The sequence below is a fragment of the Falco rusticolus genome, chromosome 9 (genome assembly GCF_015220075.1).
Source record: "Falco rusticolus isolate bFalRus1 chromosome 9, bFalRus1.pri, whole genome shotgun sequence".
Taxonomy (NCBI): domain Eukaryota; kingdom Metazoa; phylum Chordata; class Aves; order Falconiformes; family Falconidae; genus Falco; species Falco rusticolus.
The window spans coordinates 21,853,399-21,867,598 of NC_051195.1; the positions used below are offsets into that span (position 1 = coordinate 21,853,399).

At 39.2% G+C, this 14,200-nt stretch overlaps 1 protein-coding gene across 8 annotated transcripts in view; it reads left to right on the forward strand.

The window, feature by feature from the left end:
• The window catches only part of PCDH15 (protocadherin related 15), a 442,830-nt gene that overhangs the window by 180,657 nt on the left and 247,973 nt on the right, over positions 1 to 14,200 (forward strand). For all 8 annotated transcript variants that reach the window (XM_037400858.1, XM_037400859.1, XM_037400861.1 and 5 more), the window contains 2 exons: positions 5,123 to 5,233; positions 12,030 to 12,200. In XM_037400858.1, coding sequence (XP_037256755.1) covers positions 5,123 to 5,233; positions 12,030 to 12,200 — 282 coding nt within the window. The remainder of the gene's footprint in view (positions 1 to 5,122; positions 5,234 to 12,029; positions 12,201 to 14,200) is intronic.

A 14,200-nucleotide genomic window follows, 5' to 3' on the forward strand; every position in this document is an offset into this window, starting at 1 on the left:
TCATCTTGGTATGGGCATGCCTTTTCAGTCTGTGATACGTAGATGTATTTGCGTTATACCTAATAGATTCACAGCCAAGAAATATTCGTAGGCTTGGCCTAAGTTACTCTGAAAAGAGACATTCTGACTTTTTTCATGGAGTGATTTATGTTTAAAGATCAATGTTTTCTAAAAAGTGTGTTTTATAGCATTAAAATAAAATACTAGTGATCCCTACCTTTGCAAACGTATACCTTTAGAGACAAAAAGCTTAAAGCATTAAATCAAATTCTTTCTAGGGTCAGATGTGTGAATTTCACTATTATGACAAGGTTTTGCATGAGTGATTTTTGTGAAGTGTCCATATGCATATTCTTAGCAAATTTGTAGTAATTTGAGCAATCCTTTTATGCAAACCAGGCTGTGTTTTGCCATGGGCTAAGACCACAGTTACTGCAGATCATCTGTGTGATAATCTGTTAAGCAGACTAGCCTGATTTTGTATTCACCCCAAAGATGACACAGATGTTAAAGTGAAGGGGGAGCAGCGGGGGGAAGTATATAGACTTAGTAACCTTGCATTGAAATACCCAACTTTCACTTAAGGGGAATTTGGGCAGAAATGGTTTTGTGGGAAAACGGCAATCTAATTTTAAGTTTAATTAAAAGTGTAGGCACATAAGCTCCAATTCAATTTGCACCGTTTAAGCTGTACATCACATAAAAGCTTCAGTCCTATTTCCATTAAAGTCAACAAAAGTTTAAATATCTACTGAATTACACTTAGTGTGTATACTTTTTAGGAGGTAGAATTTTGTAGAATAGTGACAGTATCAAGGAATAATTAATTCAGTGTGAACTAATGATACAAGACCCTACATTTTACTTTTCACTGGGGTAATTGTTGATTTTTGCATAGCTGTATGCTGAGGCATAACATTTACTTACTAAATCTACGTATTTTGAGTCTCTTGAAAAACTTTGCAGCACCTTAAGCCACAGCGGCTTTTCTGGGGAGCATTTATTTTTCATAGAGGCAATATCTTTTTGACAAAAGTTATGATGTTATAACCTAAATAAAATATAAAACCTGAATGATGTTAGGTTTTTGGGAGAAATGGAATTTTCTGACTTTCTATCTTGTGTATATTTGGAATTATTTCATTTTTTTAAATGTTTGCAGTCATTTAATTGATTGTGCAAACTTGAACAGTCTCTTGAGTTATGACACTTCAGTGAGACTATTTAAGTGAGTAAAATTACTAGCTCATGATGTCTGGGTTCATCATGTTACATTCTCAGCTGTTCTTTGTACTAGTGATATGTATGACTGAACAGTTTATCTCCTAAACTTATAGAGGTAAGGGTTTTCTATGGAAATAGTGAGTACTAAAATGTTATGTTAACATCATCTTTTACCTGTTTCCATGACGGAAGTGTTAAAAATAAATACTATTCCACTGCCACAAATATTTGAAGAGTAAACAAGGCAGGAAGGAGTGAAAGGAATGGACAAACAGTTTCTAATTCACAAAAAAAAAAAAAAAACCAACCCCCAGGCTCTGAATTTTCCTCACTACTCTTTTTTTTTTTTTTCTTACCCTTAACTTACAGTACTTAACAAAAACTGCTCAAATAATTTCTTCTCTTAAAATAAAGGCTATGAAAGATGTTGGCACTGAGAAAATACCTCTTCCAGAAAATATTTCTTCCAGATAACTTTAGGAAATGGGAAGTGTTTTAAAGAAATTAAACACTTTAGCACTCATTGAATATGTTGGTATACTGAAAAGAAATAAAAAAAACCCAAACCCCTGAAAATATTACTTGTGTTAAAATTTATTGTGCCACAATGAAATATAAGAGCAGATTTGTATTTAATTTACTATTAAGTCATAGCATTATATTGCTCAGAGGCATCCTGGGAAAACATTCTAAAAGCATCTCCCACAACCACATTATATTCAAGTGCAGCAGAGAGGTTTATCTAACTACTAATGGAAGCAACTATAACATGCTGAAGTAGTCTGGTGTTTTGTCACAGGAAGAGGTAAAACACATTTCTGAAAACCTTCCTCTTGTACTCAATGAAACTCGTTCTTGTTCTCCCAGTGACTGTGAAGAAGAGCAATGGATTTCCCTGGCTGAAATAAATTCATTGGAGTAGTTAGTTGATTTATTACATCTTTGCCTTACTACTTTTGTATTCTGGATTAAATAAACCTGATTCTTTCATCTGTAGATAGTCTTTATGTGCATAACATTGCTTTAGCTTGTGATGAATTCTATTAGTGTGCTTGACAGAGATGACTTCTCATTATTGTAAGCTGCTTCATCTCAGTTGTCAACTCACCAGAAAGTTACTGCATAGTATCTGCTACAAGTCAGTTTTTTTTCCTTTACCTGGGAAACAATTATACTAGGCTCAAAACTGATGTGTACAGCTTAGTGGAAAATTCTCTCTTCTACTTCTGAGATTCTCCTATATAGTATAATGAAGGTGCCTACAGTGTTGTTTGACACCAATGACATAGTCTTCTCATAAGTTTCATTGGAGACTAATTTAGACATTTGAAAGAAGCCCTGTAAAAACAACAGGCGTTATTCTAGAATTTCAATTTAACTTAATTATTTTGTTGTTTAACTGGGGAGATGTATAAATGCCGAGTAGAAAAACGAATGTAAAAATCCTTGACATGGCATTGGGCTCTAGCTATCATGTAAAGGAATGCCATAAAACTATTCTTAGCCAAAAGCTAAGGATTAAGTCAATTAACTTGCAAAAAATATTCTGTCTCCTAATGCAAAGTGGATTGTTAGATCTCTGAGGGCTCTATTGATACCTGAAGGTTATTAAGACAAATACATCCTCAAAAGAAGTTCTGAACTCCCTCCTTAGTAGCTAATTTTGCTGAGATTCATGGTATTGTGTTTGGTGAGGATTCAAGATTTAAACATTTAAGTTTATCTGGAGTTAGGGAATATGCATAATGTTTTTGCTGTACTGATTTTTCACATAGCAGCTCTCTTGGGAGGAAGTGGGATTGTTATCCTGGTGACTTTCCCCATTTTAAATTTACTGGCCCATATTCAAGACCATGGACCAACAAATGTTCTAAGTTAAGACTGCTGTAAAAAAGCATTTTGTTGTCTCCATTTTGAAGTGAGAGGAGAGCAAGTATTGTTCGCTTGGAGTAAGCCATTGACAGAGCAAGGTCTTGATATTCCTGACTTCCAGCATGTGCTGGATTATTTCAAGATTGTATGGAAATGCCACTGAGATGTGATGGTGTTGTGTGCATCTTTTAATTGCCTTGGAGCTTAGTTACAGTTTGGGTTGCAGCAGAAATAAATGGATTTACAGAGGGATCACAGTGTTGATATCATGTGGTACCTTCAGGAGCTGTGGCACAAACTTAAGTCTGGAGTTTAAGCTTTAAACCACTGCTGAACAATTGTGTTTCTATGCTGTGCTGGAGCAAGAAAGTTCTCCACGTATAGGCAGTTTGGGAAGAGGTCAAAGTTTTTTGCTGATCCTCCCTAACAGTTCAGATTTTACAGTTCCACTTAAGTTCATCCTCATGCCAAGATCTGTGAAGGAAAAGGCAATTGTTTTGAGAGTGCCTTGGTTGATCTTCAGCTGCAGAGTCTTTTCCAGCTGGTTCTGGCCTTATAAACCAGAGACAAGTAGGCTAAAGCAGTCAGGAGAATCTTCCTCGTGATTTAGAAGTGGCCCATATATGTATGCTTGTGTGTGCATGTGCACACACATGGCATCTTCTTGTACAGCAAAGATGTTACCCATTACTTGCATAGTTCACAACCTGCTTGCTTTGTGCAAATGCCATTAAAAGAAATGGGGAGAGGGTGGCAAAAGTAGTGTACCGTGCTTTGTTCTTTCTTCTTCCAGCACTAAGAGTCTGTTCTACTTTGCTGTTTTGCCTCAGTATAGATATTGTAACCAATATTTTTTTCCACTGTGTATTTTTTACCCAAAAAGATGAGTGCCAAACTCAGACATAAGTGTCTCCAGTTACTTAGCAGAGTCTGTGAAGTACTTTCCAGGCCTCTTTTCCTGCACACCACAAATACCTGCCATGTGGTGAATGAAACAATAATTATATTTGCTGAAAAAAACCCTGCAAATTTAGCAGATGTTTCAACTTTGAGAGGAAAAAGGCCTTGTTATGTTATCTAAGGAAAGAACAGTGCTCTGTACCTCTGCAGTGTTTTCAGAGGAGAGATTTTAGAATTTTGTACTGCTACTACCCATTCAACATACTTACACATAAAGTATACTCTGCATTGGTATATTGATGCATGGGAAGTTTGTGGTTTTGGTTTTTTTGTTTTTTATTGTGATTAATTTGATAATAGAACTGGAACCGGATCTCATGTTCAGAAACCTGTGTCTGTTCCTGTACTTGTCCTTGCAAATGGGTCATTAGTCAAAGGTCTGTGCACCCCAGCAGTACCCTCCTGCTGTTCAGTGCCACAGCTTTGTAATCTGAATCTGTGTTAGCAAATATGCAGGACAACGTGAATTTCAGCCGATTTACCCATCCTGATTTACCCTCAAATCTGAATTTACTAGTGTATGAACATGTGCATAACTGGCACTGTGAACTGGCACCTAAGTGTGTTCTTGATGTTCTCCTCATGCTTACTACTTCATTGCCCTTAACGAAAGCCAGGATAAAGAGAGGATAAGTACAATGATGTAGTCTAAATCTCTAGTACTTGATACTTTCTGCAATAATGTGATAAAATAGATGAAGACAACCCAATCTGTAGAAAATGAAGACCTGAACTCTCAACTGACAAACAGGAAAAGTTTCCTGAACATACTACTGCAAATTCAGCTTGGAAAATCTGCAAGAAGCAGGATAGCTAGATTTCAGTTGTGGTTGGAAATAATAATGCATATGCAAAGAATCAGATTTCTGTTACATACTGATTGTTTATTGTGGTATTCTTATGGAGTAAACTGGTGAGAAAACATAGAAAACTTTAAAATCTCTAATCTGGAAAGCATATGCAATTTTGGTATGCCTTCCAATTGATCATCTTGTTATAAACGATCTGAAACGTGTTTTAACTTTGAAGCACATTCAGTGTTACTGTATTGTTTCAACTTTTGCAGACTTCCAACAGAACCTTTGATATTCCTCTCACTTTGTCTGGAGCAGTAGTTCTACGGGAAAGACTAAATTATGAAGAAAAGACTCGCTATTTTGTCATTGTTCAAGCAAATGTAAGTATAGATCTCTTCATGGCCATTTATGTTACTGATTTAGGTGGGGGTTTAATTTGCAGATTTAGATTTTTCCAAGGCAAGGAAAAGTCTCATTGAAATATCAGGTTTAATATTACTCTTCTCCTGAAGGTCTTATTTAGCATTCATCTAGGTTGTTGCAAGCTTATATATATTATTATTTGTTTAAAAGGCTTGCTCAGTGTGTATAACAAGACAACCTTTTTTTGCACAAGGAACAAGTTGCAAATTTGAAGTACAGACCATGCAGGAAAGTACATTCTAGTGTCACTAAGTGTTCATTTTCTAACAAATCTAGTGATGCTAATTTGATCTCAAATGATTTTAATGGATACAATTTAGTTGTATCCTTCAGGTTTGAAATGCATTATTCTATAAAGAGGTGATTCTTCTTTCAAGTCATATTGTGCAAGTGTATGTGGAGGTTTTTACAGAGTGCCTGGCAGTGGATAATGCATACTGAGAAGTGATGTTTAAACTGTATCTAATATATCTGTCATCAGAGAAATTTTTTGGTGCCCTTGAGGGCTGTGAAAGCTTTTTCCTTTTTTGTCCTTCTGATAATAGCTGAAACAAAAACTTCTCTATTGTTTACCTCTGTTGTGATACTACTTCATTTGTGGGAAAATGAGAATGCTCTGAAACAACTTTAGCTTGGTCCTGAATTCACACATTTATATTACTGTCATCTTTCTGATACAGAAGTGTAGATACATTTCACAGCCCACTTTCCTATATGTTCTGTGGCGTGTTCAGCATTCCCTCAACAGAAGATAAGCTCCAGGAGTGCCTCAGTGGTTTTTGCACTTAGATATATCTCAGGGTGCTTCCTGGCTGTTAGAACAAGTGGTTTCACCTGGGCAACATAACTTACTGATCTCTTGAACAGGAATGTGGGAAGGCTCAGAACTGATTTGCCTTGTTTTTCTATCAATAATTTATTCTGCAGATCACCACTGCATATTCACAGCTCTTTGATGTCAGAGCTGTGAGTTTCATGAGATACTGTGCTCCTAGAAAAGTAACTGGGGTAGTTGAGCAGGTTGTGTTTTTCAAGAGAAAGGCATGGTGTGCAGCAGGTGCAAACACCTTGTGTGAAGTGAGGAGCCTACCACACTGAAGGAGCAACTGGTGAAGGCACAGTGTGGGATGCACAGTGGCAGTACTACAAAACAATTTCAATATTAATTTGGTTTTTTTTTTTTTTAATATGTGGTCCTTACACAGTAAATTGTCACCTTTGTGGTATTGGGTTTGGGACTAGAGCTGTGCTGACAGCTTCTGTATTATGTTTATATATAATGGGGGAGCTTGTGTGATTGATACGTCTTGCAAGGCCATGTGTGTTCTCAAACATACTCAAATGGGAATTGAGCTTACTACAATTTTGAGTTCTCACAGATGAGAAATTATATTTCAAGCGAAGACTCTTATGTTCTACAGCCCAGCTTATTTCAGCTTTTTTAGGAGTTTGCCTTATGCATCCTTTCTTTTTTTCCCCCACTTTACAAAATACTGCAGGCTGCATTTAATTTTCTGTATTGAATGTGCTATTCAATCATACTTCTATTCCACTGATTACATTATCAATGATGTTTTATTGTTCTTGCATACTGAAGATACTACATGAAATTAATTTCTCTGTATCTGCTCTGTTCCAGTATTACTCAAAGGCACATATTGGGGGAACATAAAAAAGTTTAGCTAATTATGAATGCTGCTGCTTGTAGCTGCTATTGTTTTTCCTTATTGACCATGAAGAAAGCTGAATTCAGAAATTCCCATATTTAGTAACTATAAATGTGAAACAGTTTCAAAAACTGAGTGGGCTGCCAAATAGGAAAAAAATGTGTATTCAGTCTGATTTAGAGCAATGATCTATTCCTCTTACACAGATGATGATACTAACAGCGTAAATACTTTAAAAAAATATGCTTTTCTTTTTTATAGCCATGTTATCCTAGGATAGGAGGGCAAGACTTATCTAATTGCCCATACTCCCTCTGAAAGATTTTATTTTTGTAAAGAAAAGCTATCACAACAGTTCCTCTGTGAAAATGGAAAAAATTTTGACTGCTTTAAAAAAACCTAAATAATGGGATAGTCACGCTGTTTCTCCACTATGATAACAAAAGAAGAAAGAAAAGGTGAACTGTTGCTAGTGTGTACATTGTTTGGGGTATAAAAATAATCTAGGTGGTTCTCACAATTTAGGAAGGTATAGCTTTATTTTGTTCCATCTGGAAAGTAAAAAAAAGGAGACAATAAAGAAGTTGCAATACCCAATGGTGTCTTATGTATCCAAACATTTAAATAAATAAATAAAAAAGCCAAACTATGATATGTTGAAAAGAAACTGCCATGTACCATGGAGCCTTTTTTTGGGGTGCAGCATTGTAGATACTTTATTGTGGACAGAAGCGTTCTTCAACTTTTAAAAACTAGAGCAGTATAACTTATTCTCTAGATGAATCAGATTTCCACATGGAATGTAGTTTGGAGATCTTGGGTCAGTCTCATTACTGTCCTCTAGCTGTTTTTTTTGGAGGGTGGGGTGTGTGGGGGTGGTAAATATTTCTTACATTGCGGTGTGCCGAGGTGGGTTGAGCATTACAGCCCAGGGCCTCTCCACTGCAAATTAAAAGATAAGTAGTTACTGCTTATGCTTTCCATTTCTGTAAGTGGAAGTCCTTTGACTTTTAGATAGGATTTGGTAGAGCTACAGAAGGCAGCTTAAGATGTATTTCTGTCCTGGTTTTGGCTGATTTGTCAATTGGAGAACCAAGGAGTGATCAGCAGGACCCACTCACCCTTTAATAGTCGCATATGGCCAGGGGGAAAGTGTAATGGAGAGTGGAGATTAACAGTGGACTATCAAGATGGAGAGTGGAGACTAACAGTGGACTCTCAAGGTCTGACTGAAGTCATGCTGCCACTGAGCACAGCTGTACTGGACATGCTAGAACTTCAATACAAGCTGGAGACAAAGGCAGCGAAGTGGTATGCCGCAGCTGATATCACTGTTGCATTTTTCTCAATCACTTTGGCAGTAGAGGGTAGGCCACATTTTCTTTCACTTGGAGAGGTATCCAGCACACCTGTAATCACCTGCCCTGGGGTGGAAACACATGCCTACCATCTGCCATGGACTGATCCAGACTGCACTGGAACAGGGTGAAGCTCCAGAACAGCTGCAATATGTTGATGACATCATTGTATGGGGCAATTCAGCAGAAGAGTCTTTTGAGAAAGTGAAGAATGTAGTCCAAATCCTTCTGAAAGCTAGTTTTGCCATAAAACAAAATAAGGTCAAGGGACCTCCACAGGAGATCCAGTTTTGGGGAATAAAATGGCAAGATGGGTGTCGTCAGATCCCAATGAACAAAATAACAGCTATGTCTTCACCAACTAGTAAAAAGGAAACTCAGGCTCTCTTAGGCATTGTGGGTTTTTGGAGAATGCAGATTCCAAGTTACAGTCTGATTGTAAGCCCTTTTTATGAAGTGACCTGAAGAATGATTTTAAATGGGGCCCTGAGCAACAACAAGGCTTTAAACAAATTAAACAGGAGATAGTTCAAGCAGTAGCCCTTGGCCCAGTCTAAGCACAGCAAGAAGTAAAAAATGCACTCTGTGGCACAGCTGGGGAGAAGAATGGTCCTACCTGGATCCTGTGGCAGAAAGTACCAAGGGAGACTCTAGGTCAAGCCTTAAGCTTTTGAAGTTGGGGATATAAAGGATCTGAGGCTCAATATACTCCATCTGAAAAAGTTATACTGGCAGCTTATGAAGGGGTTTGAGCTGCTTCGGAATTGATTGGTGCTGAAGCACTGCTCCTCCTGGCACCCTGCCTGCTGGTGCTGGGCTGGATGTTTGGAGGGAGGGTCCCCTCTACACATCATGCAGCTGATGCTACATGGAGTAAGTGGGTCACGCTGATCACACAGCAAGCTCAAATGGGAAACCTCTGTTGTCCAGGAATCTTGGAAGTGATCATGGACTGGTCAGAAGGCAAAGATTTTGGAATGTCACCAGAGGAGGAAGTGACATGTGCTGAAGAAGCCCCACTGTACAATGAACTGCCAGAACATGAGAAGCAGTATGCCTTGTTCACTGATGGGTCCTGCTGTATTGTAGGAAAGCATTGGAAGTAGAAGACAACTGTGTGGAGTCCCCTATGATGAGTCATAGAAACTGCTGAAGGAGAAGGTGAATTGAGTCAGTCTGTGGAGGTGAAAGCTATCCAGCTGGCTTTAGCTATTGCTGAATGAGAAAAATGACCAATGCTTTATCTCTGTACTGGCTCGTGGATGGTGACAAATGCCCTGTGGGTGTGGTTACAGCAATGGGAGAAAAGTAATTGGCAATGCAGAGGTAAACTCGTCTAGGCTGCTGCATTGTGGCAAGATATTGCTGCTCAGGTAGAGAACCTGGTTGTGAAGGTGTGTCATATAGATGCTCATATACCCAGGAGGTGGGCTACTAAACTAAAGAGCATCAAAACAACCATCAGCTAGCTCAGGTGCTAAGACTTGAAGTGGCTTAGGTGGACCTGGATTGGAACGTAAAGGTGAATTACTTACAGCTTAGTGGGCCCATGACATCTCAGGCCATCAAGGAAGAGATGCAACATATAGATGGGCTTGTGATCAAGGGGTGGACTTGACCACCATGGACACTATCTCACAGGTCATTTGTGAATGTGAGACATGCACTGCAGTTAAGCAAGCCAAGCAGTTAAGGCTTCTCTGGTATGGTGGATGATGGCTGAAATATAAATATGGGGAGGCCTGGCAGACTGACCATATCACACTCCTGCAAACCCACCAAGACAAGTGCCATGTGCTTACAGTGGTAGAAACAAGCACTGGATGGCTGGAAACGTATCTCGTGCCCCATGCCACTGCTGGAATGCTTTCCTGAGCCTTATAACAACATGGTACCCCAGAAAGAATTGAGTCAGACAATGGAACTGATTTCCAAAAGAATCTCACAGACACCTGGGCCAAAGAGCATGGGATTGAGTGGGTATATGACATCTACCATGCACCAGCCTCTGGGAAAATTGAACAATACAATGGGCTATTAAAGGCTAGAGTGAGAGCAATGGGTGGTGAGACCTTCAAACACTGGGGTACCAGGTGGCTTTTGCTCAATGTGTTAGTCAACACTAGAGGATCTGCCAGTTGGGCTGGTCCTGCCTAGTCAAAACTTCTACATACTGTAGAAGGGGATAAAGCACCTGTAGTGTGTGTAAAGAATGTGCTGGGAAAGACAGTCTGTGTTATTCCTGCCTCAGGGAAAGGCAGACCCATCCATGGGATTGTTTTTGCTCAGGGACTTGGGTGCACTTGGTGGGTAATGTGGAAGGATGGGGAAGCCTGATGTGTACCTCATGGCGATTTGATTCTGTCATTGATTTTAATTGTATGACGTTAATTGCTATATAATACTGTATGTCATCACTTCTGTGATTGCTAAATGCCATATCAACAGTATTGCAGTAAGAATTACCTGGATTAATGAAGAATGAATTCTGATGAAACTGAGCAAAGCAGAGCAATGATAGAACCAGACAATTGCAATGGTGATGGAACCAGAGCTGGCTTCAGCATGCGGCAATCCCACCACCACACACCATCTCTCTTGCCTTGAAGGACTACTATGACAGGTGGAGGCCAAAAGTCACGGACTAAATGAACTCAATGGTCATTTTAGAGGGATGGCTCATAGACTAAGGGAATTATATCTGTGTGTATATATGAAAAGACAGGAAAGATAGTCGTGATTAATTGGAATGTATTGGAAAGTGTGAGACCTGGTCATGATGTAGATGGCGTAGAATAAGGGGTGGATATTGTCCTGGTTTTGGCTGGGATAGGGTTAATTTTCTTCCTAGGAGCTGGTACAGTGTTGTGTTTGGGGTTTAGGATGATTACATCAAGTAATGTTGATAACACTGATGTTTTAGTTGTTGCTGAACAGTGTTTGCACCAAGTCCAGACTTTTCAGCTTCTAATACTGCCGTGCCAGTGAGTAGGCTGGTTGTGCACAAGAAACTATGAGGGGACACAACCAGGACAGCTGACTCGAACTGACCAAAGGGATATTCCATACCATATGATATCATGCTGAAAAAAAACAACTGGGGCGAGTTGGCCGAGGTTGGCCTGCTGCTCAGGGGCTGGCTGGGCATTGGTCACTGTGTGGTGAGCAATTGCTTTATGCATCACTTGTTTCATATATTCTTTTTTCATTATTGTTATTTTCTCTTCCTTTTTTTTGTGTTAAACTGTCTTTATCTCAACCCATTAAGTTTTACGTTTTTGCTGATTCTCTCCCCCATCCCGCTGAGGGGGAGTGAGCAAGCAGCTGTGTGGTGTATAGCTGCCTGCCACGTTAAACCACAACTAATTCAGTTTGTAAGTAGGGCACAAAGGACTTTTTATCTTGTACAAATACGCTGGATTTTTTATAGCTGTAACAAGACATGTACATTAATTTCATACATTTCCTAAGAATTAATTCATCAAAACTGTATTATTTCTGATGCCTCACAGTATTTCTTAATTCAAGAGGTGAACTTTTCCCTCTTAATTGTATTTCTGAGTCTTTAAGGCTGTAAACTTGAGGACTGAAGTTTCTGTAATTAGTTGTTTTTCTAGAAAATGGGTAATTATGGTGCTTACACATTTTTACCTTAGCTTTAACTTTAAACTTATTTGTAGATTCTGAATTTAGAAGGTCTTACCATATACAACTTGTTTGCTCCATAGGACCGAGCCCAAAATCTTAATGAGCGACGGACAAGTACAACCACCCTGACAGTAGACGTGCTTGATGGGGATGATTTGGGACCAATGTTTCTTCCCTGTGTCTTGGTGAATAATACTCGTGACTGTAGACCTCTTACCTACCAAGCGAGCTTGCCAGAACTGACAGATCCTGTAAGTCCTCTTGACTTTTTGTAAGTTTTATATGTTTGTTTTGCAAGCAGCTGTCATCTTTGGACACAATTGAGAAATGTAACTAGAAAGGTCACATATGCTTTTTGCCATGAGTTATGTGCTAAACAAAAGCAAACCAAGGTAAGAGATGTATGTATGTTTGTGTGTATATATATGTGTAGGAATAGATGGTGAAATTCAACCTTTGATACAATGGCAAGTTGTTCGTTCACTGCAAGGGTTGAGTCTCACGGAAATTTGCTAAATTATGGAGTTGCTGTTCCTTATCCATCCATGTTTTGCTCTCAAAATATCCTGAGGAAGTCACTAGTCCCTGAAAAGATTATTTGTTGCTGTTCCTGGGTTTCAATCAAGAGGCACTAAAAAACAATATGTGTTTATACCATGTAGATGCTTGTACTAAGTATGTCAGTTAATACATCAGTTTGGATAGGGATAAAGGTCAATGTAAGGCTCATTTCACACTGAAACGTACACAGTGAATGACAAGAGGAGGAAGCGAGAGCTTGTTCTTTCTAGGTGCAAGATGGTGCCAATTCCCCTTCCTTATAGGAGAGATGCTGCTTGGTACCACGGAGCTGTGCAGCTCTTGCTGGGGGAAATAGAAATATGGATTTCTTAATTGTTATTGATATATGACCTTTGCTTCTTATATCTAAGAATATAAAATGGAAGAACCGATTGAATCAGTAGGTATTGCCCCACCTGATTAACATTTCCATTAAGATGACATTAAGTTAATGTTAAGTATCAATGTGAAGATCGTGACTTCCATTGTTCATTGCAGGACACACTCTCTGTCCTGTTTCCTCTGACCAGGAGACGAGGGAGGTTGAAGCTGTAAGTGTGGAGGTTCCTGCTGTTTTCTGCCTTATTTGTCTGGCCATCCTGTGCCTCGTAGTCTTTTCCCATCCCACACATTATGGCATCCTGCTTTGTCTGGCCTCAGGGGTCCTGCTGCAGATATGCTTGAGCTAGGTCAGCAAGCACTGCTGCCACCCTGCTTGGTTGATTCCTATGATGTTTTTAGCAAGTTACAAAAACTGTCACAGTTGGTTTATCCATTTTAGGACCAGCTGAAATTGTGTCTAATATACAGCAGTTGTTCAATTGCTTCTGCACAGGTTAACAGTACAGGTCCTGGTTTAATAAACAGTGCAATCTCAAAGAGGCAAGATAGGGCTTATTGTAAATCAAGATCATTGTGATCTGTGTGCCTTCTGGATAAGTGAGGGCTAGAAGTTTCAGGGAGGTGGTATAAGTTTGTCTGGACCCCTTGGCAAATTTCTGGGAGAAGAACGGGTCTTACAGGGCACATGTATCTTCAAAGGAGGTGATTTCTCTCTGCTGGAGAATCTCTTCCTAACAACTGTAGCCTGATTTGTAAGTTGTAGCAAGACTAGGATCTATGATATTCAGCTTGTAACAGAAGCAAAGTGGTTGTAAAAGGGAAGGGGAGAGATGTTCCATATTTAATCTTGACATATTGATTTACACAACTCTCTTTCTGCCCCCACCCCCACCACTTCTACACCTTGGTATTTGATGATGCTTTGTAATTGTGGTCTGTTTTGGACTTTGTGAATAAATGCTTTTACTTTAAATTCTACATTAATTTGGTTTGGGCTTAGTGTCGTTTTAAGGAAACTGGGCAACCACAAGTTACTCTCCAGCTGGGTATGTGGCCTCATCAGGGTTACTAGGCACCCAAACTATGCAGGATGACAGAGTGTGACCCCTTTTTATCTGCACAGCTCCAATAGACTTCTCAGTAGAGAGGCAAAGGAGACAGAAATTATTAATCACTGGTGTTTGATCATTACCTTGTTTTTTATCTGGTTATCTTAAGGTATAATTCAAATCATACAATTATCCTGATACAGCTGTCACGGATGAAAGGAATCCAGCTCTGCCTCCGTTCCTGCCCTTGGTCAGGCACATATGCTGTGCTGGAAGGCAAAATGGTCAGTGTCTGCCAA